The following is a 21068-nucleotide window of genomic DNA, read 5'->3' on the forward strand; positions in this document are numbered from 1 at the left end:
TAGAGTGCCCGTCCTCAGAAAGAAGAATTCCTATTAGGTGTGGGAGTTTCTCTGCCTAACTAGAAGGCAGCTAAGAAATGTCTCACAACATATGTATGCACAGGTTTACCTTTTGTTAAAAGCTTTCCTTATGATTAAACAATTAACTATTAATAACTATGACTATACAAATGCATTTTTTTAAGGTTAATGCGTGTTTTGTTTTCCATTTTTAACGCTCACACATTTATTTCTGGTCCGTGATGATATGAAGGTATTGAAGGTGGCCCTCTTCTCAGAAGTAGACAGCAGCTTATGCACTGAGCTGCAGACCACAATAGGAGAGGGATATGAGATGCGTCTGACTGAGGTCGTCTGTCTCATCATCAATTCTCATCAGATGAAGTAGACCACAACGACCCCATCATATAAAGACCTGGTCACAATGACATCACCTGATACTAAGCAACGCCTGTATGGAAACAGTATTTAACCATGCTACACTGCAGACCTGGTTCATTGCAAGATCTTGCAGGCAATACAGGAGGAGATGATCTCTGTTGTAATGCTGATGCCACTGATTCTGCTACTTATCCTGGACACAGGTAAGACATAAGAGCCAGACATTAATATATATATATATATATATATATATATATATATATATATATATATATATATATATATATATATATATATAAAATCATCAGCCTATAGCGATGCTGGATATAGGCCTCCCCAAGATGTTTCCACTTCTTTTGATATTTAGCTTCTCTTTTCACACCTGCAAATTTGCAAAGTGTATTGTTTAATCTTTCCATCTTTGATGTGGTTGTCTTTTAGGTATTTTTTCATCTCTTGGAATCCAGTCGATATCCTTCTGTGTCCATCTTTGTTCTCTTCTTCATGCAATGTGCCTGGCCCATAAAACTCACACATATCATTCTTTGCTAAGCTGGGAGTGTAAAGTTACTTTACCGTACTGTAATGCAATACTGTTCCAGTGTAGCTGTATTAAATTCCATCTCTGTCCCTCTCTCTCTCTCTCTCTCTCTCTCTCTTTCTCTCTGTCTCTCTTAGGGTCCAGTGGAGCTCAGCTGCACAGTGGCATTATTGGAGGACAGGATGCAACTGAAGGGAAGTGGCCTTGGATGGCGGCTCTGTTTGAGAAGAACCAAAAAGGGAATTTTGAGCAATATTGTGGGGGCTCTCTGATACGCCAACAGTGGGTGCTTACTGCTGCTCACTGCACAAGGTTAGAGTCTATGTGTGTATGTGTATGTGTGAGTGTGTGACCACATCCCGTGTCTACAGCCGTGGTGTGTGGTTAATTCCAGTCTTAGGGGCACTGAGGTTCTAGAGAAACCTGTCAAGTGACTGATTCAAAACTGTAATAAATGGGTGATTCAACCTCTTCTACTGATGACAACTTCAATTCAGTCTTGACGATCAGAGGAGGCAAAAAAACAGAATCCTTTTTCCTTTTCCACCCCCTCCAGGACTGGACCTGCCCACCTCCGATGTACCATAGCAGTTTAATGTTCCGTGCTTTTACTATTGCTATTTCAGCGTGATTATTCAACTGGAGTTTTTTTTACTCGTGTGTAAACTAGAGGTCCTCTAACACAGAGTTTCCATTAGTTGAAATGAGAATGATGTGTCAAATTTGAACCGGTCACTTTTGGAAACGTCACCTGTGGACACTAGAGTGGCTTCAGTCTGCTCATTCATTCATTTTGATGTATACCATAAGGGCCACAGTCATGCACATCTAGGGAGGAAAGGTGCAAACAAAAACTGTGCATAATGTACAATAAATGCAATAGATGGACAATTTCTTTGTTGATTGCATCACAGTATAATATATATATATATATATATATATATATATATATATATATATATATATATATATACATATATATAACATACAACATCCTTCTGTGCAAAACACTATATATCCTCACTGTAAATTGTCAGGCTAACAATCTCCCCTGCTGTGACACAAGCACATTTTATCAGTACATATTTAACCTCACTGCCAATTGTTGTGTGGGCTCTCTGCAGCGGAAAGAAAAAGGGCTCCCTCCGAGTGCGGGTGGGAACATCTTGGCGGGTTATTCGCAACAAGAACGAGCAGAAAAAACTGCGATTGGTGAAGAAGGTCATCCAACATCCAAAGTACACCGACACTTCTATGGACTTCGATGTGGCTCTGCTGCAGCTCTCTGTCCCCAAGAAAATGAAGCACATCAAGACCCTGCAGCTGTTGGCTACCCGGGAGACTGCTCCTGTTGGACAGAAATGTTGGGTGACTGGGTGGGGCAGAACATCAGAAAAAGGTACTTTCACTTATACATTGAAGCCCCAAGTTGTAACCTGGAGAGTGAATTCAAGATTAGAGAGAGAATTATATATATATATATATATATATATATATATATATATATATATATATACATACAGTGCATCTGGAAAGTATTCACAGTGCTTCACTTTTTCCACATTTTGTTATGTTACAGCCTTATTCCAAAATGGATTCAATTCATTATTTTCCTCAAAATTCTACAAACAATACCCCATAATGACAACGTGAAAGAAGTTTGTTTGAAATCTTTGCAAAAATGCACATGTACATAAGTATTCACAACCTTTGCCATTTGTCAAAATTGAGCTCAGTTGCATCATGTTTCACTGATCACCCATGAGATGTTTCTACAACTTAATTGGAGTCCACCTGTGGTAAATTCAGTTGATTGGAAATTATTTGGAAAGACACACACTGTCTATATAAGGTCAGTTAACAGTGCATGTCAGAGCACAAATCAAGCCATGAAGTCCAAGGAATTGTCTGTAGGCCTCCGAGACAGGATTGTATCGAGGCACAGATCTGGGGGAGGGTACAAATATTTCTGCAGCATTGAAGGTCCCATTGAGCACAGTGACCTCCATCATCCATAAATGGAAGAAGTTTGGATCCACCAGGACTCTTCCTAGAGCTGGCCTCCCCCCTTAAACTGAGCGATTGGGGGAGAAGGGCTGGTGACCGAGAACCCGATGGTCACTCTGACAGAGCTCCAGCGTGTAACTGTGGAGAGTGGAGAACCTTCCAGAAGAACAACCATCTCTGCAGCACTCCACCAATCAGGCCTGTATGGTACAGTGGCCAGACAGAAGCCACTCCTCAGTAAAAGGCACATGACAAATCCAATTTGGAATAAGGCTGTAACATAACAAAATGTGGAAAAAGTGAAGTGCTGTGAATACTTTCCCAATGCACTGTATATACACCGATTAGCCATAACATTATGACCACTGTGGCACCTGTCAGTGGGTGGGATATATAAGACAGCAAGTTACATTTTTGTCCTCAAAGTTGATGTGTTAGAAGCAGGAGAAATGTGCAGCGTAAGGATCTGTGCGACTTTGACAAGGGCCAAATTGTGATGGCTAGACGACTGGGTCAGAGCATCTACAAAACTGCAGCTCTTGTGGGGTGTTCCCGGTCTGCAGTGGTCAGTACCTATCAAAAGTGGTCCAAGGAAGGAAGAGCGGTGACCGGAAACAGGGTCATGGGCAGCCAAGGCTCATTGATGTATGTGGGGAGCGAAAGCTGGACCGTGTGGTCTGATCCAACAATTGCTGAAAAAGTGAATGCTGGTTCTGATAGAAAGGTTTCAGAACACACAGTGCATCGCAGATTGTTGTGTATGGGGCTGCGTAGACGCAGACCAGTCAGGGTGCGCATGTTGATCCCCGTGTCCACTTGCCGAAAGTGCCTACAATCGGCACGTGAGCATCAGAACTGCACCACGTAGCAATGGAAGAAGGTGGCCTGGTCTGATGAATCACGAGTTCAAGGTGTTGACTTGGCCTCCAAATTCCCCAGATCTCAATCCAATCGAGCTTCTGTTGGATGTGCTGGACAAACAAGTCTGATCCATGGAGGCCCCACCTCGCAACTTACAGGACTTCTAGGACCTGCTGGTATTGTCTTGGTGCCAGATACCACAGCACACCTTCAGAGGTCTAGTGGAGTCCATGCCTCGACGGGTCTGGGCTGTTTTGGCGGCAAAAGGGGGACCTACACAATATTAGGCAGGTGGTCATAATGTTATGGCTGATCGGTGTATATATATATATATATATATATATATATATATATATATATATATATAATGTTTTCCACAGGCAGTCTCTCCAGGGTTCTCCAGCAGTTGCAAGTGCCCATCATTGAGAAAAGTGAATGTCAGCGCATGTACCCAAATGACAGGATTGGACATGAAGTCATTTGTGCTGGTGACAAAGAAGGAGGAAGAGGAACCTGTCAGGTGAGCCAGTCCTGAACTAATACATACTGGGCACACACACACACATACACACACACATACACACTGGACACATCAGAAATAGACTGAACATACACACAAACTAGCAACACAGGCTAGGCACATTTACAACACACACACACACACACAGGAGATATATTCAGGATATACAGACACACACACACTGTTAAGAAGAGAAACTTTGGTTTGTTTAAGGCATATTGTTCAGGTGATATTTTTTTCCAACTAGCCACAAACGAGATAGTAACATATTGTGTGATATTATAAGGGTGGCAGTGTGGAGTAGTGGTTATGGCTCTGGACTCTGGACTGGAGAGTTGTGGGTTTAATCCCCAGGTGGGGTACACTTCTGTTGTTCCCTATAACAAGGTACTTTCCCTAGATTTCTACAGTAGATACCCAGTTGTATAAATGGGTACACATGTAAATATAATATGATATGTTGTAACAAAAGTCACCATGGATAAGGGTGTCTGCTAAGAAATCTGGTAATAATTATAATTACAGTGTGAAATCTGGAATGATCTTACTTGAGTGTATTACAGTTCACTCCCTGCTCTGCTCTCCCCTGTCATGAATGTCTCTCTCCATTTCACTCAGGGTGACTCGGGGGGTCCCCTGGTGTGTGACCTCACTGGAAAGTGGGTGCAGGTTGGGATAGTCAGCTGGGCAGACGGCTGCGCAGAAAAGAACAAACCCACCGTATATGCCAATGTTGGCCACTACTTCAACTGGATCAAGGAGCAGATGTCTAAGCTGGACTGACACAGAGACACGGGAGTAAGTGTGTCATTTCGAATTCGCACCATTGCTCAGTTACTGTTCATTTTACAGTTCGGTTACGCCTCATATTTTCACATCTCCATAACCAGCCGATCCTCGCTGACAAATAAAATATGTTATGTGTGGTTCAAAATACCTGTTCATGTTGCTTATGTATATTGTCTCTCGTGTCTTTTTCCCTCCACAGTATAATTGGAACCAAAGACAGGAAAAATTGCATTTGTCTCACACATACACGTGTGATGATCTGCGTTCACCCTGTCACTTCAAGGCAGTTAATTGTATGTGTTTTGTCAAGCCTTTAAAATACCCCTATTATGAGGAAAAGCGGAGGTGGGGAACCTTTTTTGTCTGGCCGGATTACTCAGCCCAGGGACGTGCAGGAGAAAAGGCGAAGAGATTTTGCCGCAAAGTTTTCTTTTCTTCAGTATTTTTTTTTTCTTATAATCTTTCTTTAAGAATGTCTGGAGACTAACTTTTGAAAGCAACCCTCGTTAGTTTTTGTTAAGTTTCATAATTACCCCTGCTACCAGTCCGTATGATGTCCGCTGAGGAGGACTTCGTTATCCCGGCTCGAAGTCTTTCCAAGAGCATCCGTGTGTGTTGTTTTGGGGAAGGTGTTTACTCGTCTTTGAAGGAGATTTCTGCTAAGCGGGAGCGGACTGGATCGTGGATTAGCACCCTTTACACTTGGTTTGACTCCGCTTTCTGTATTTTTTTCCCCCTGAACTGCAGATCGTGTACTGGCACCCTTTTCACTGGTGTCTGGTTTGACTCTGCTTTTTGAACTACCGCTACCATTTCCTGCACCTCTCTGCCATTATTATTAATAATAATAATAATAATAATAATAATATTATTACTAGTCCAATCGGTTTTCGGTTTTCTTTTTACTATCTTTGTCTTCCTTGTATTTCCTCAGTATGTATCCCTCTAAGTCTAATACTGCTGATGAATGTTTCCCTAGTCTGTACTCTAAAGCAAATTTCTGTTTTAAAGTTGAATTCTTCTTTTTTGTATATGAATGTTTTTGCTTTGTGTGTGTGTTTGTTATAAGGCCTGCACAGTAAAGGTTTGGCTTGCTATTTTCACCCCACTTCTCTGGAGTTCTATGTTCTTGCAATTGTTAGTTTTCTGTAGGAGCATTTGTGCTGTATCTCTCTCTCACACACAATTATATATTTCTTTCTCTCTTTCTCAATTCCCTATGTTGTGTGCCTTAAACTTAGGTTGAGCTTGGGGGGGATAATACATTACACTTGAATTGGAAAGTGAAATTGAATGTTTTGTTGTGTTGTAAATGTGTTTTATTTTGTTTGTTTTTGACCGGGGCAGTGTTTGTTTATTTAACAAACGTTGAATTGTTTATTGTATTTTCCTTTATATTTTTCTTAATTTAAATGACTTATCAATTGAAAATTGCAAAAAGGTATGCAGTTATTGACCCTATAGGTCATAGGCTTTGGTTAGCAGGCACAGGATACAGGTCATGTGATCTTTCTTTGTCTTTCTTTACTCTCTCTTCCTGTTTCCTAGCTCTCACTATACCTGTGTTATGGTGATGTTCCACGATTTCTTACAGTTTTGTCTTTTCTGGTGTGCTCTTACCACACCTGACGCCCAACCTAGTGGAGCCGTTACACACTCATATATTCTAGATGCATCTGCAACCCCCCCACCAGACACACACACACACACACACACACACACACACACACACACACACAAATAAACTGTTGTAATTTGAGCAGTAAGGCCCAATGATAACTAGATCCACTGTCTGTAAGTAGCAACAATGACACACTTTAACTGTAAACCTTAACCATTTTCTAATTCACTCTCATCCAGTCTCACAATGACACGTTTTGCCAGAATTTACTCCATATGTTCTCCAGCTTCCTTTAGGATCTCCACTGTGATTTCAGCATCATCTCCAGGTGCTTTCCCATTGTTCATCTTCTTAATGACACAGCCTACTTCTTCTGGAATCACATCTGGTATTTCACTTGTGTTCGTTGAGACCTCTTCTTCTTCTTTACTGCTGTCATCTCTACTGAGGTTTTTATACAATTCTTCCACTCTTCTGATATTCGCATTTTGTTTTTAATTGTTTGATGGTTTTCATCTTTTTTCGGAGCAATATTTAGATTCTTTACTATTTGGATAATTAATTGGCTGATTCATTTTTCTTAATCAATAAAATATATAGCACTCAATGTTAAATTGCAACAGTTAAAATAGATTAATTCAAATTCTAAACAATTTAGAAAATTTGAAAAAATTAGGGAGCATTAATTAAACATGATCCTTTTTAGATAATAAATAAACTACAAATAATGAAATTCCAGTAATAACAACCTTTGGGTACGTTACTTGTTTTCAGATATAACTGCTGGCTGTAGAATGTGTAGATGTGTAATAAAGCTGCAGGCGCTGAGAAGCTCACAGAGGTGTGGTCAGCAGTGCCTGGGGCCAGAGCTGCGTGACCCTCACTCTCAAACAGGTTCAGCAATAGAGGATGAGCTGCTGGCCCTGCTAAAACAGAGACCAGACGACATCTCACACTTTCCATTTGTAGATTTGTTTAGTAGAACTACTTCCTTATTTCTTAAAAACGCATGTAGATGTAAACATACAATAAACGTGACTGCACCACGCATTGTATTACTTCTATGCATAGATTTGCGTGTTGCATTTGCAAGTAATGAAGGCGGCTGCTGTTATTTTACAACCTGATTAGCAAGGAAACATTAGAAAATTCTGGGAATCATATAAGGGCGTCACCATGTACACAAACGCCTAATGTTTGTAATCTACACACTTGTTTGACACAAATAAATACGATTAAAAATGAATAACATAAACGATCAGGTTCATAAACAAAAATATGAATCTACAAATAGACTTGTTCAAATAACTGCAAATGAGAAAGATCCAAATGTTAAAAAAAATGTAATGCCCTAATTTAAATGCCCACACTGCTTTACATTTACAATAACTTAATATAAAATATTTTTATATTAATTGTTATTCTTCAGTACTAAACTACTTAGGGGACATAAATAATATTTTTTGAACTTCCCAATCAAATAAATGGTATTATCCCCTTCAAAACACATTATTTATTTGATAAAAAAATAATCTACTAGGGAAATGTTGCTGTCTGAAAGCTCTGAAATGTCTGTGGGTTTTCTGGGATTTAAGTGCTGTGTAGCTATTTATAATACTGTCAGAGCCATAAACTAAGTACCTTCCATTTTATTTTGTTTGTTTTTAATGATTGACTGTGTCATGACAACTTTTATTGACAACTTGTTTACGTACTTCTTCTCTCAGCCAAAGTTGTTAAGCGATCATCAATTTGAAATTGCAGACAAGCAGCACCTGCGTGCTGAGCCAAATCTCACATGACCTTAATCTCCACGAGGGAGTCAGTGATCGTTTTCATTTTACCACTAGAGGCCGTGCTTGTCCACTATAACCCAGGATATTAATGCTTACAACTCCAAAAGACTATCGGCCATTTATCTGCATTCATTTCTGCCGATAGTTTCAAAAAGCTGTTATCGGCCTATTAATTGGCCGATAAATCTGTTGACCTCTACAAGGCATCAAACATTACAAATTCAAATTTACATTATACAAAGCAATTCAAAGCATAATACATTGTACAAATTCCAATTTACACAAGTAAATACAATACATACAATACAATGAAATACAATTAAATTAAATTAAATTAAATTAAAGAAACCACACCTGTTTAATTATCAATGCTTTCAATTCTAAGAAGTCAAGACCACCCAAGCAAACTCACACCTGAAACAGGAAGGTAAATGGCCCCGACTGGAAGAAATTGCTTTGTTTAATGTAAATTTGAATTTGTAATGTTTGATGCCTTGTACTTAACTGTATTCTTGCACTTTGTGTTGCACTCATGTTGTAAATCGCCCTGGATAAGGGCATCTGCCAAGAAATAACAATAATAATAATAGTTATTATTGCATATAATAATGGCAAAGCCTAAATTACAGTTGAAAAAGACTGTACTTAGTAAGAGTACACTACGATACAGAGGACTGTAGACAAATAGACTCATGATCATGTTAAAATAGTGGGTAATATGAAATCCAAGAGTATAGCCATGGTATCATAGGGATTGAAGTAAGAACTCAGTACAAAGGTCAAGTCACGATGAGTATGGGGAAAAAATTGCATTTTTGTAGCTTTTTTTTGCTGTGTGTGTGTGTCAGGGGAGGGAGGTAATATCTGATTGTGGGTGTTTTAGTGGGCTCCCAGTGCATCCCTCTCAGACCTATATAAAGCATGTTGTCTTCGATGGAGTCCAGTAGGGTGAGGAAGAGTCAATCCTCTGTGACCAGTGAGCTGCCGTAGTTGTTGAGAGTCAGTGCTCTGTGTCCAGTGAGAATCCAGGAGGGTCAAGATGCTTTTCCTGCAGCTGCTGTTCTCTGTCCTGCTGCTGAACACCTGCGAAGGTAAGACAAGAAATCCATTGAAATCAAACACAATCAACTCTGTCACTCCTCTGTCCTTCCCGCTCTCTTTCTCAGACTCATGTCCAGTCTGTAATCCACCATGTCTCTCTCTATCTATCCTATTCTCGCTCAGGCTCAGTGCAGCACAAATGCACTGTAGAGCTCATTTCAGTCAAATGCTGGGTCCATTAAACTGCCATCTCCTTCTCTGACTCTATGGTTGTCTATCGATCTATTCTTCCCTCTCTATCTCTCTCACTCTCTTTCTTGTTAACAGTGTAGTATGAATGTAATTCTTGTGTCTGTATTAAACATCTACCCCTTGACCTCCTTCTTCTTCTCTCTTGTCTCGTCACTCTGCCTCTCTCTCTCTCCATCTCTCTCTCTCTCTGCAGTGTCCAGCAGTCCTCTCTTTGGGACTTTCGTAGATGGGCCGAATCTTGATAGTCAGTTCCATTGGAGGTGGCTTGTGGGAGTGGACGTCATCACAGGGGGCAGTGGGACGATCTACCCAGGCATCCTGGTTGGGGCAAAGTGGGTTTTGACAGCCCAACACATCTTCAATGGGTAAGTGTGTATCCCCTACCCTCCTGAACATGACTGTAGTTCAAGAAGTCTGATTACAAAGTGGCCCAGTAGGATAGACACCCTAGAACTCCACCTGTACTGCCAGTAACTGTGTCGTCACAGCTATTTGCTGTTGTTTCCAAGGCTAGTAACAATGTAAAAATTATAGAAGGAAAAGTGGAACAATACAGTATAGCACAGGAACTCAATGTGGTGCAATACCAGCTATGCACCGTTACTCGCTCCGCCTATCCTTGCAGAGTGCTTGTATAGTTAGAAAGGCAAAAGAGTCACATTAAGAACAGCAATTATTGGGCTTTCAGGACTGAGTAAATACTAATATCCATTTAGCACCTAATCTCTGCCAACTAATGGAAACTTGCAATCATGGAAACCATGAGATTATGTATTGATTTTCTTTCTTCATTTAAATAATATTCCACTTAGGATAAATGCATCTGGATCACACTTACATGGCCAAGGCCATTGCTGTTACTCTAAATACTAGTGACCATATTGTTGCTGTTGAATTGTGCTTTTTGCTATGTTTTTTATTGTTCCCAGGGCTAGCATCAGCCGCAGCAGAGTCTGGGGGGGGGACAATGATCTGAGGCAAGGCAATGCGTCGCAAATCAGACACGTCTACAGGCACAGCTATGACTTGGCCCTGGTTGAGCTGGAAACTCCCTTCAACTTGGCTTACATCGCTTTGCCCTATCCCAATTCCATGCCTCCATCTAACGCACGGTGCTTCGTCGCTGCCTGGAAATCTCTCCACAGATTAAGTAAGGAAGTACAGGTTGACAACACACACAACACCTTAACTAACTTTGCTGATTTGCCCCTGTTTATTTCTGCTGACCAACACCCAAGGCAGTGAACCCTATGAGTCTGGTGGCAATCTTGTAGACTCCATTTGTAGCAATGGTGTCAAAATGCTGAGTGAGAAAATGCACTCCAGAGGACACAACATAGACAAATAACCAACTTTATAAAGAATTAAACCTGATATTTAAGAAGGAGAGATAGACTGTCTGATATGAGAAATTAAAAAATAATAGGAGAATCGTAATTCCTGGAGTGAAGAAAGAAAGAGTGAATTGAAATTATCTCTTATGCACATTTATTCTGGCAAAGTCACAATTCTTGCTACGGCCGCACCACCGGTTTTATATTGGTTTCCAATAGTTGGAACATTTCACTGAACTTTGTTACATTGTACTACAAGGAAGCCACAGTATATTGTTTATATTGTATATCATTTTGTATCATGATATCCCCCTGGTGCAGTGTAGTAGGTCTTATTCTGCTGTCATTTTTGCCCCCGTCAGACAGGTGGCATCCAGTGAGTGGGGACATTGAAGTCACAAGTTGTGGCAGATATTACCCACATCGATTTGACACATTCTGTGCCAGCAGCGAGAGTGGAACTAGACTCTGCCAGGTAAGTCAGGGAACTCAGCTCTTTCTAATGTGACTATTCTATTATGGGGTAAACAAGGTAGGGATCCCTTTAAAATGACTTTTAAAGAACTGTCAAAATAGGTAGTAGTCTGTTAAAATCGTTAATATTGACTTTGTATCCACAGTTGCAAAAGCATTTTTGTACACATCTCTTAACTGAGTCAGTCACCACTGAGGGCTGTGAGAATGTAAAATCAGTCTCCCATATGAGCAAAGCTGTGGTTGTGGTTCTAGCCAGAGAGAATATGATACAAACACAACAGGGAGTTCTGGTTAATGAATTGCTAATTAAAATGGAGTGGGGGCAGGCTTCCTCCAGGGTTGCTGTCTGGGCAGCAGTGGAGCAGCAGAGAGTTTAAGTGCCTGGGGTTATCCTGGCAGAGAGAAGGCAGAGCAGAAGAACTGGAAGAGCTTAGAAGAGCAGGTAGAGGAGAGGCAGGGGTGCTGGCACTGGCTGCTCCTTTGGCTCTTGTACAGAGGGAGGATGCTGGTAATCAATAATGTTGTGGCATCAGTGCTCTGGCAGAGGTTAGTGTATGTGGAGAAATGCAGTGACCATGTCTTTTGTGAGGAATTGACTGCGTTCAAAACCAATGTTGCTGTACAAAGCATTGTAGGTGTTACACGATGATATGAAGTCCAGTGTGGAGCAGTGTGTGACGTTGTGGTGCACTGATGATGTGGTTTGTCATGTTGGGGATGAGGGAGAGGTGTTGAACATATAAAGAATGTGATGTGATGACAATTATAGTTTTAAGGTAATTGGATTAGTCATGTAATCTAACATTTATCTCTATCCCCCTCACATTCTAACTCTCTCTCTCTCTCACCCTCTCTCTCTCTGCAGGGTGACTCAGGTGGCCCTATGTTCTGCTATGCTGGGCGCAGTTACATCCTGTATGGGGTGGTGTCTGAGGGTCAGCGAGATTGCAACAGTCATGTGTCAGTACCAACCCTGTTCAGTAAAGTCTCCCGAGTGGTTAACTGGATCAGGAGCAAGATGTAATATCTGCCCTGAAGCCTTGGGGGGTGGGGGGGCAGTGTCCCCTGTTTGCCTACCAAGCTCACTGCACTGCTCTGCTTAAACCCCCGAAGAACCCAGAGTGAAGTATATATGAAGCTGTCTTCCACACATTTCAAAGGCTTGACAAAAAAAAAAAAAATTGATCTGGGTTGAGTATGCCTCTGCGTGCCATGTATGTATCATTTGGGTTTGTAAGGGATAATCACACCTAGAAAGAGAGGGAGAAAGAGAGGGAAAGAGGGGGAAAGAATATTAGATATTCCCTTCAGTTTTTAAAATTTACAACAGGATACAAGAAAAAGAGAGTGAGAAAAATATGATAGAAAAGTCTCTAATGCAACAGTGCGGCAGAAAGTGAACCAGAGAGAGAGACAGGGAAATGTATGCTTTCTTTTGCACTGTTCTATATTCGTCTTTCTCTGTCTCCCTCTTCTCTCTGCCCCCTCCTCATTTCCCACCTCTCTCTCTGTCTGTCTGGTGTGAGTCTGCTCTTGGCTCTTGGCTCTGCTATGAGGGATCAGTTGTACTGAACAGCTCAATAAAACTGCAAAGCATTCAAACACCTGATCTGGGACTGTATTTCTGTACTGATCCATTAACTTACTCACTGACTGACTGTCAAAGAGTGTGCATTGTGCACAATAAGGCCTGAATGTGAGATGTCAAGATGAGGAAATAATTTAAGCAGTGTACTTTTGAGACAGGGGGCCCAGCTGGGAAGAAAAGTTATATAAATAAATATATACTTACATACTGTGACAGTGTGCGGATAGTGGTGCATGAAGGTAGGTATTTTAGGTTCACATGGTTCCCCATCTCCCTTTCCAAACGCTTCCTGACAGTAACGAATAAACGCCACACACCTGTAGGCCGGTACGAAGTCTGCACACCTATCTCACATCAAGCCACATAAAAACACGTCACACACACTACTCAGCACAAAATGGTAGGGAAAGGGACTGTAAAGAGAGGTGAAACAGAGGGAAAGAGAGAGTGGCCTGAATGAAGGGAGAGAAGAGAAAGAGACAAACAGACCACAAGGGCACACAACCTACTTTTGACTAACAACAACCCTTGGAAAATGAACCCAGAAAGAACATTGACTGCAACACTGCCAAATTCTCCTAAACAACATCGTATTACAGCAACCCAAAGTGACGACCCGGCACACACTCCACGCCGTGCCACAATACATACATACATACACACATAAACACTGTAATAATTTCTACAAATATTAATATTATAATAGCAGTTTAATGACAATACTTTGAACTTTCACAATTTTAATATATTTTATACAGCTGTGTTGTTGATATAATTATGACTAGTAGATTAATAATCAGAAGAAGAAGTAGAAGAATGCTGTTTGCAATATGGGAAATTGGAAAGAGGGTAATATATAAAAGACAGGAAAATTAAATAATAGACCTTCTAGGTTTACCATGGATAAGGGGGGCTGTAGATTGAAGCAAGGGGAAACATCTTGGGCTTTTAAATACAAGAGTCCTGTCTAAATACTAATAGTCTAATAAGGGAGAGTACGGCTACAAAATCAATTTTTCACTATATATTTTTAACATATCTGGGCCAGCACCTCATGGGAGTGAAGATGAAGTGCTTGGATGCTTTTAAGATATATATATATATATATATATATATATATATATATATATATATATATATAGTAGCACTGTCTGGTGGTTGAATGGCAATGCACTGGGGGAGTGAAGTGGAGCAGGCAACTCGGGAGCTCTCCACTGTGCATCCGTTTCATTTCTGGAAGTTGCAATAGATGTGGGTCATCGGAATACTGGTGATGTTGTCGATATAGAGGGATTTAGGAAACAAGTTGATCTGCAGATAAAGAAAGTGTTAATGCACATAGTACAACAACCATTGACCAATCAGTTTACTGAAGGTTGATTCAAATAATGATCCACATTAGCAATTAATATTCACAAAGTATATCAGGTAAGGTTTACTTAATTCTTCATAGTTTCTTAGTAAATTTTACTTGATTGTCAAATACAAAAATACTTAATTAATTAAATAAAAATTAACTCCCAATTGTCAGTATTTTTAAACTAAATTATTTCAGTATAAATGATTGATTATACATTGTAAGATGCATAACATTTAACCCCATCAACAATCACTCACATTGAACAGTATGTATCTTGTCAACTTTTTTATTGAAGTTATTGGTGACATCAGAAAAACAATGCTTCACACACTGCAATAATTTAAAAATTACGTTAGAATGGGCAGTCACAGTTTTCACATGTGTTTCAGACTATGGTCCCAGTAAAGCCATCACCAATGACCTAGAATATTTCAGCCACAAATTAAACACTGGCATTTGCTACCAAAGACTAATTTTTCAAAAGAATAGCCTGGGAAATGTTAACCCTAACCGTCAAGTTTCCTCATAGAGGTTTGCGTGAGAGTAACTGCCGTGATTCTTCTGAATTCCTCCGCCATCTAGAGTAAAGTCACATGTTAGAGGACCTAGTAAGAACATGAAAACAACCTTCCAAATGATGCTAACATCTCAGTTTTTTACGTAAAATGTTTGTAACTGGACTAAAACAAACAAATATTAAAATCCATATAAATGACTAATGCTGATCCCTGATCTTATTTCACGCTCAGTTATAGTAAAATTGCTTCCGAGGTTTGGCTACGAAAACTTGTTTACTGACAGTTCTAATGGCTAACGCAGGTAGCATTGCTATTTAAGTTAAATAAAATAATCTAACCTGAGTTATGTCAGAGAATTCTACTCAAACATCATATTGACAACACAATTCTATTACAGTATAAGTCGATTGTGGTAAAAAAAATCTTACTTCATAAATCCAGGGCACAGCAGAAGGGTTTGTCCTCCTTGAAGAGTCGGCGCCCGTGTGTCTGGCACATTAGACAAACATGAACGTTTACTCCGTCCGTCCCCGATGCCAGGCGCCAAAGCTAAACTTCCGGCTTTCCATGCGTTTCTGCTTAGTTCAATTTTATTGCGAAATTACAATTAATATTTCTAATCTTCTGAAGCATAATTACAAATCTTATTTATGAGGTTAAAGTGTGAACTAAACCCAATATTATCAAGTACAAAGGAAAACCAATTGTTTTTATGTAGAATTTACACCAACCATGTACAGTGGGGGAAAAAAGTATTTGATCCCTTGCTGATTTTGTACGTTTGTCCACTGACAAAGAAATGATCAGTCTATAATTTTAATGGTAGGTGTATTTTAACAGTGACAGACAGAATAACAACAACAAAATCCAGAAAAATGCATTTCAAAAAAGTGATTTGCATGTTAATGAGGGAAATAAGTATTTGACCCCTTCGACTTAGTACTTGGTGGCAAAACCCTTGTTGGCAATCACAGAGGTCAGACGTTTCTTGTAGTTGGCCACCAGGTTTGCACACATCTCAGGAGGGATTTTGTCCCACTCCTCTTTGCAGATCCTCTCCAAGTCATTAAGGTTTCGAGGCTGACGTATGGCAACTTGAACCTTCAGCTCCCTCCACAGATTTTCTATGGGATTAAGGTCTGGAGACTGGCTAGGCCACTCCAGGACCTTAATGTGCTTCTTCTTGAGCCACTCCTTTGTTGCCTTGGCTGTGTGTTTTGGGTCATTGTCATGCTGGAATACCCATCCACGACCCATTTTCAATGCCCTGGCTGAGGGAAGGAGGTTCTCACCCAAGATTTGACGGTACATGGCCCCGTCCATCGTCCCTTTGATGCGGTGCAGTTGTCCTGTCCCCTTAGCAGAAAAACACCCCCAAAGCATAATGTTTCCACCTCCATGTTTAACGGTGGGGATGGTGTTCTTGGGGTCATTCCTCCCCCTCCAAACACGGCGAGTTGAGTTGATGCCAAAGAGCTTGATTTTGGTCTCATCTGACCACAACACTTTCACCCAGTTCTCCTCTGAATCATTCAGATGTTGGCAAACTTCAGACGGGCCTGTACATGTGCTTTCTTGAGCAGGGGGACCTTGCGGGCGCTGCAGGATTTCAGTCCTTCACGGCGTAGTGTGTTACCAATTGTTTTCTTGGTGACTATGGTCCCAGCTGCCTTGAGATCATTAACAAGATCCTCCCGTGTAGTTCTGGGCTGATTCCTCACCGTTCTCATGATCATTGAAACTCCACGAGGTGAGATCTTGCATGGAGCCCCAGACCGAGGGAGACTGACAGTTATTTTGTGTTTCTTCCATTTGCGAATAATCGACCAACTGTTGTCACCTTCTCACCAAGCTGCTTGGCGATGGTCTTGTAGCCCATTCCAGCCTTGTGTAGGTCTACAATCTTGTCCCTGACATCCTTGGACAGCTCTTTGGTCTTGGCCATGGTGGAGAGTTTGGAATCTGATTGATTGATTGCTTCTGTGGACAGGTGTGTTTTATACAGGTAACGAGCTGAGATTAGGAGCACTCCCTTTAAGAGAGTGCTCCTAATCTCAGCTCGTTACCTGTATAAAAGACACCTGGGAGCCAGAAATCTTGCTGATTGATAGGGGATCAAATACTTATTTCCCTCATTAACACGCAAATCAATTTATAACTTTTCTGAAATGCGTTTTTCTGGATTTTTTTGCTGTTATTCTGTCTCTCACTGTTAAAATACACCTACCATTAAAATTATAGACTGATCATTTCTTTGTCAGTGGGCAAACGTACAAAATCAGCAGGGGATCAAATACTTTTTTCCCTCACTGTATATAATAATTACTGACCCAATAAATCATTTTTTTCAGTGCAGCCTCCATTTGAACACTACAGTAAGTCTGCACTGCACTGACAGGGTTAACACATACAGTACAAGCTTAATGGGTGATGACCGGTCACTTGGATTTACTGTACACTGCATGGAGAGAGAGGGTTTATAAATACATAATACACTAACTTTCCACCCATCTCTTTACTAAACATGGATTGTAATGGAGTGATGTCGGCATTTATGCACACAGTAAGATTCAGTTGTCCCGTCTCTCTAATCAACCTAGAAGTTACACACGGGGGAAACAGGGGTGGAATTCAAGTTACTGCCCAGAACTCTACTAGCCTTCAAAGGCTCTGTAAACATGGTCCATACCACCACCTTGCTATAGTAAGGGACCCCTTATAACAGTAGGACTCACTACGGTTCACTCCAGCCTGAAGATTGTTCATAGAGAGACTGAGAGGGTCTTTTGTCACCTGACAGAACAGAGATTCCCTCAGGAACAGACACAGAAACACATCTTGGGTAACGGCATAGTCTCTCATTAACAGCAACATTAGATACAGATAACAGTCATTTTGTAATGAACACACAGACAAGATCTGTGGTTCCCAACTCAGATCCTGGGGACCAACTGCCTTGCTGTTTTGTGTTCCAACTGAGCTTTCAATTATACAAATGAATGGCTTACCTATCATTGGTCCCCCACTCCCGAGTTATAGTGTTGTACCCCTTCTTCAGATTGACCACATACATCTGAAAGGTAGAGACAGAGAATCTTGCTATAGACACACCGTATGGCTGACTGGGAATGTAGAAAGGTCATGTTTCTTGTTCTAATGTAATTTGACATCATTCTTAATTAGGACTACATTTTTACATTGCATCTTCCTTATGATGTCTCTTGATATGTGAATACATTTTTGACAGCTGTAACAAAATATATTAGTATTATTATTATTAGTAGTAGTGGTAGTAGTTCATATGGCAGTCAGCTTTATATTATACAAGGTTTACAAATAATGTGCTTCTAATAAGTGCTTATGTGAGAATACAGAGAGTAGAACTAAACTGGAAAGCTAAATAAACCCACAAACCAACAAATAAATAAAACAGCAGACAGTAAGTGATAAGATCCAGGGTTGTCTAAGTGACTAAATAGGAGTTTAATAGTCTTGGAAACATCAGTTAAGCTGTCTGTGTTTTGGGATCTCCAGAAATCCTGGAGATCTTTTGGAACAAAAGCCTGAATAACCGTCAAGAGCTCCATAGCAACCTGAGTTCCCCTTCATTTAACCTGTAACTTTACTTTATTTACTTTGACTTTGCCTATCTATTAATTCAGAGCAAGCAACATGACTATTCTGCTTTTAATTGATTAAATAAAGTTGATGATGTGGTTGAATGCTATTAGTATTATTAATGTTTGTATTATTATTATTATTATTCCTTACAAGCCTGGACACTTCTTGTCTTTCAGGTTCAATATATTTGGTTTAACTTTATTGTTTTATTATTATTATTTTATTTTTTATTTTGACTGTGTTGCATAAAGTGTGTCAACATCATCGTCTTGCCCAACAACAGTAGAGTGGAGATAAGAGCCGAGCAGCACAAACAAATATCCTTATCAACCTGGTCTTCCTTTGGATCTTAATGTACTTAGAAAATGAATGTGTTCTTTTTTATTATATTGTTTAGTCATGCTGCCGTAGGGGGTTCTTAGACAAGTAATTTTACAATATTAGTTTGTAACAGCAATACCATAGAATAATCAAGTCACAATAAGATGGCGTATCATTTTATAAGTGAATTGGGTTACGTTGATGGACTAATGTTATTTTATGGTAGGATTGTTGTGCTATAAATGCGGTCTATGGATAAAGTTATTGTAGAAGCATCATAATAAGTATCAGTATAAGCAAGTAATGCTCCAGGCACAAGAACAAGCTCTTATCGTTGCTGGTGTTGAGCAAGATGCTTATCCAATGGATGGTGAAACACCTTGTGCAATGCCACTTCATAAAATGAAATAAACGAATTAAATTAAAACACATTTGTTCAGTTCTCAATGCCTTCAATTCTAAAAAGTCAAGACACATAGAAAACTCACACCTGCCAATAATAATAATAATAATAATAATAATAATAATAATTGTATTATAAATAATATAGTATTTACTCCCTTCAGGAAGTTAATTTCAAACGTGGTTACACATATGTATGATGGGCCGTTTAGGAAATAATTAAAATGTTCTGTGCACACACATATGAAACTCTCTCTCACACACATATGAAACGTACACACATGTAGGACTTGCATTTTGTATTAACTGTATATTTTTCTTATGCACTTAATTTTGAACTTGTAATTGTATTGTTTTGATCTGTGATTTTATGCAGAATTATTGAACTTTTGTAATGCTCTTATATTGTGTAAGTCACCAGGGATAAGGGCATCTGCTAATACATAAATGAATAAAATACATACATAAACACAAATATGAAATGCTCTCTCACACAGACTCACACAGCTGAAAATTATGAAGCTGTATAAAAGCCTTAATTAATCGCATTATAATTGTTCGTTCTACTCTGATACCATTAACTTTGGGAAATAATAGTATATATATATATATATATATATATATATATATATATATATATATATATATATATATATATATATTAATTAAAAAAACATCTATACCTACATTAGAAATAATACCCCTATGTCAGGAATCAAACCCAAAATGCTTGGTTCACAGCAGTGTTCCATAACCACTACACCAGCAAAGACACAAGCTTTGTTGTGAAACCTATTTTAAGTAGCTTAAATACAGATTGTATAATGTGAGTGAATTGTCGCCAGGATGAATTGTAGGGAACCAATTGTTGCTGGGTGAATTGACAGGGACGAGATGTCATTTTCCCATTAAATAACTTCCTGATATAGTGAAATAACTTTCAGATATAGTGAAATTGTTTCATATGACATATGAAATGCTCGCAAACACATATTTTCCTGTTTTTCTTGAAATTTAAGCAGTTCAAGTCCAGTGAATAACTTGAAATGGCACAAAGGTAAGCAATAAACTGCAAGAGGTTTTAAAAAAAGAAGTTTAGGTTACCAAAACCTGAAAAATAATGTACATTTCAGAGTTATATACTGTGTTACTACACCCTCTTAAGCATTATTTGTCAGTGTTACACACAGCTTGTGTGTATAGAAGTTACACTGTACTCCTACAATGCGCACATTGTTTGAAAGCTTATTCTCTTGGCTACCAGCGCGTTTCATTCTCAAACACATCCGATTTACAGTTTCTGTGTCGCTGCCATCATTCAGAGCCCTGGGTGTAAACGTGCAATCTGCTTCGGGTGGGGGGGGCATTCAGACGGTCACAGATCACTCAGTTTTGATTGGACTTCTTTTTTATTTATTATTATAATTTATTTTTTAGCAGACACGCTTGTCCAGGGCGACTAACAAAATATAAGTGCAATACAAAGTGCTAATACACTTGTGTTGTTCAGAACAACCTAACAATTAACCCAGTATGTATTGTAGCGATCTTGAGCCTCACTAAGAGGCCTGGGCCTTTTATGGATGCGGTAAGATTGCTGCATTGTGGCGTGGGAGAATGGGGTTTGATATGGAGAAT

At 39.7% G+C, this 21068-nt stretch overlaps 2 protein-coding genes across 2 annotated transcripts; both read left to right on the forward strand.

The window, feature by feature from the left end:
- The first annotated feature begins 274 nt into the window (after positions 1 to 274).
- Positions 275 to 7992, forward strand: LOC136768823 (tryptase). Its single transcript, XM_066723204.1, has 6 exons — positions 275 to 584; positions 1060 to 1234; positions 2047 to 2321; positions 4171 to 4310; positions 4929 to 5108; positions 5299 to 7992. Exons 1-5 carry the CDS (start codon positions 530 to 532, stop codon positions 5091 to 5093), a joined length of 810 nt encoding a protein of 269 aa, XP_066579301.1. The 5' UTR covers positions 275 to 529; the 3' UTR covers positions 5094 to 5108; positions 5299 to 7992.
- A 1451-nt stretch (positions 7993 to 9443) lies between these two features.
- LOC136768830 (plasma kallikrein) lies at positions 9444 to 13216 on the forward strand. Its single transcript, XM_066723212.1, has 5 exons — positions 9444 to 9607; positions 10003 to 10174; positions 10739 to 10959; positions 11506 to 11618; positions 12486 to 13216. Exons 1-5 carry the CDS (start codon positions 9556 to 9558, stop codon positions 12642 to 12644), a joined length of 717 nt encoding a protein of 238 aa, XP_066579309.1. The 5' UTR covers positions 9444 to 9555; the 3' UTR covers positions 12645 to 13216.
- The last annotated feature ends 7852 nt before the right edge of the window (positions 13217 to 21068 follow it).

This window comes from Amia ocellicauda, chromosome 14, assembly GCF_036373705.1.
Source record: "Amia ocellicauda isolate fAmiCal2 chromosome 14, fAmiCal2.hap1, whole genome shotgun sequence".
NCBI lineage: Eukaryota > Metazoa > Chordata > Actinopteri > Amiiformes > Amiidae > Amia > Amia ocellicauda.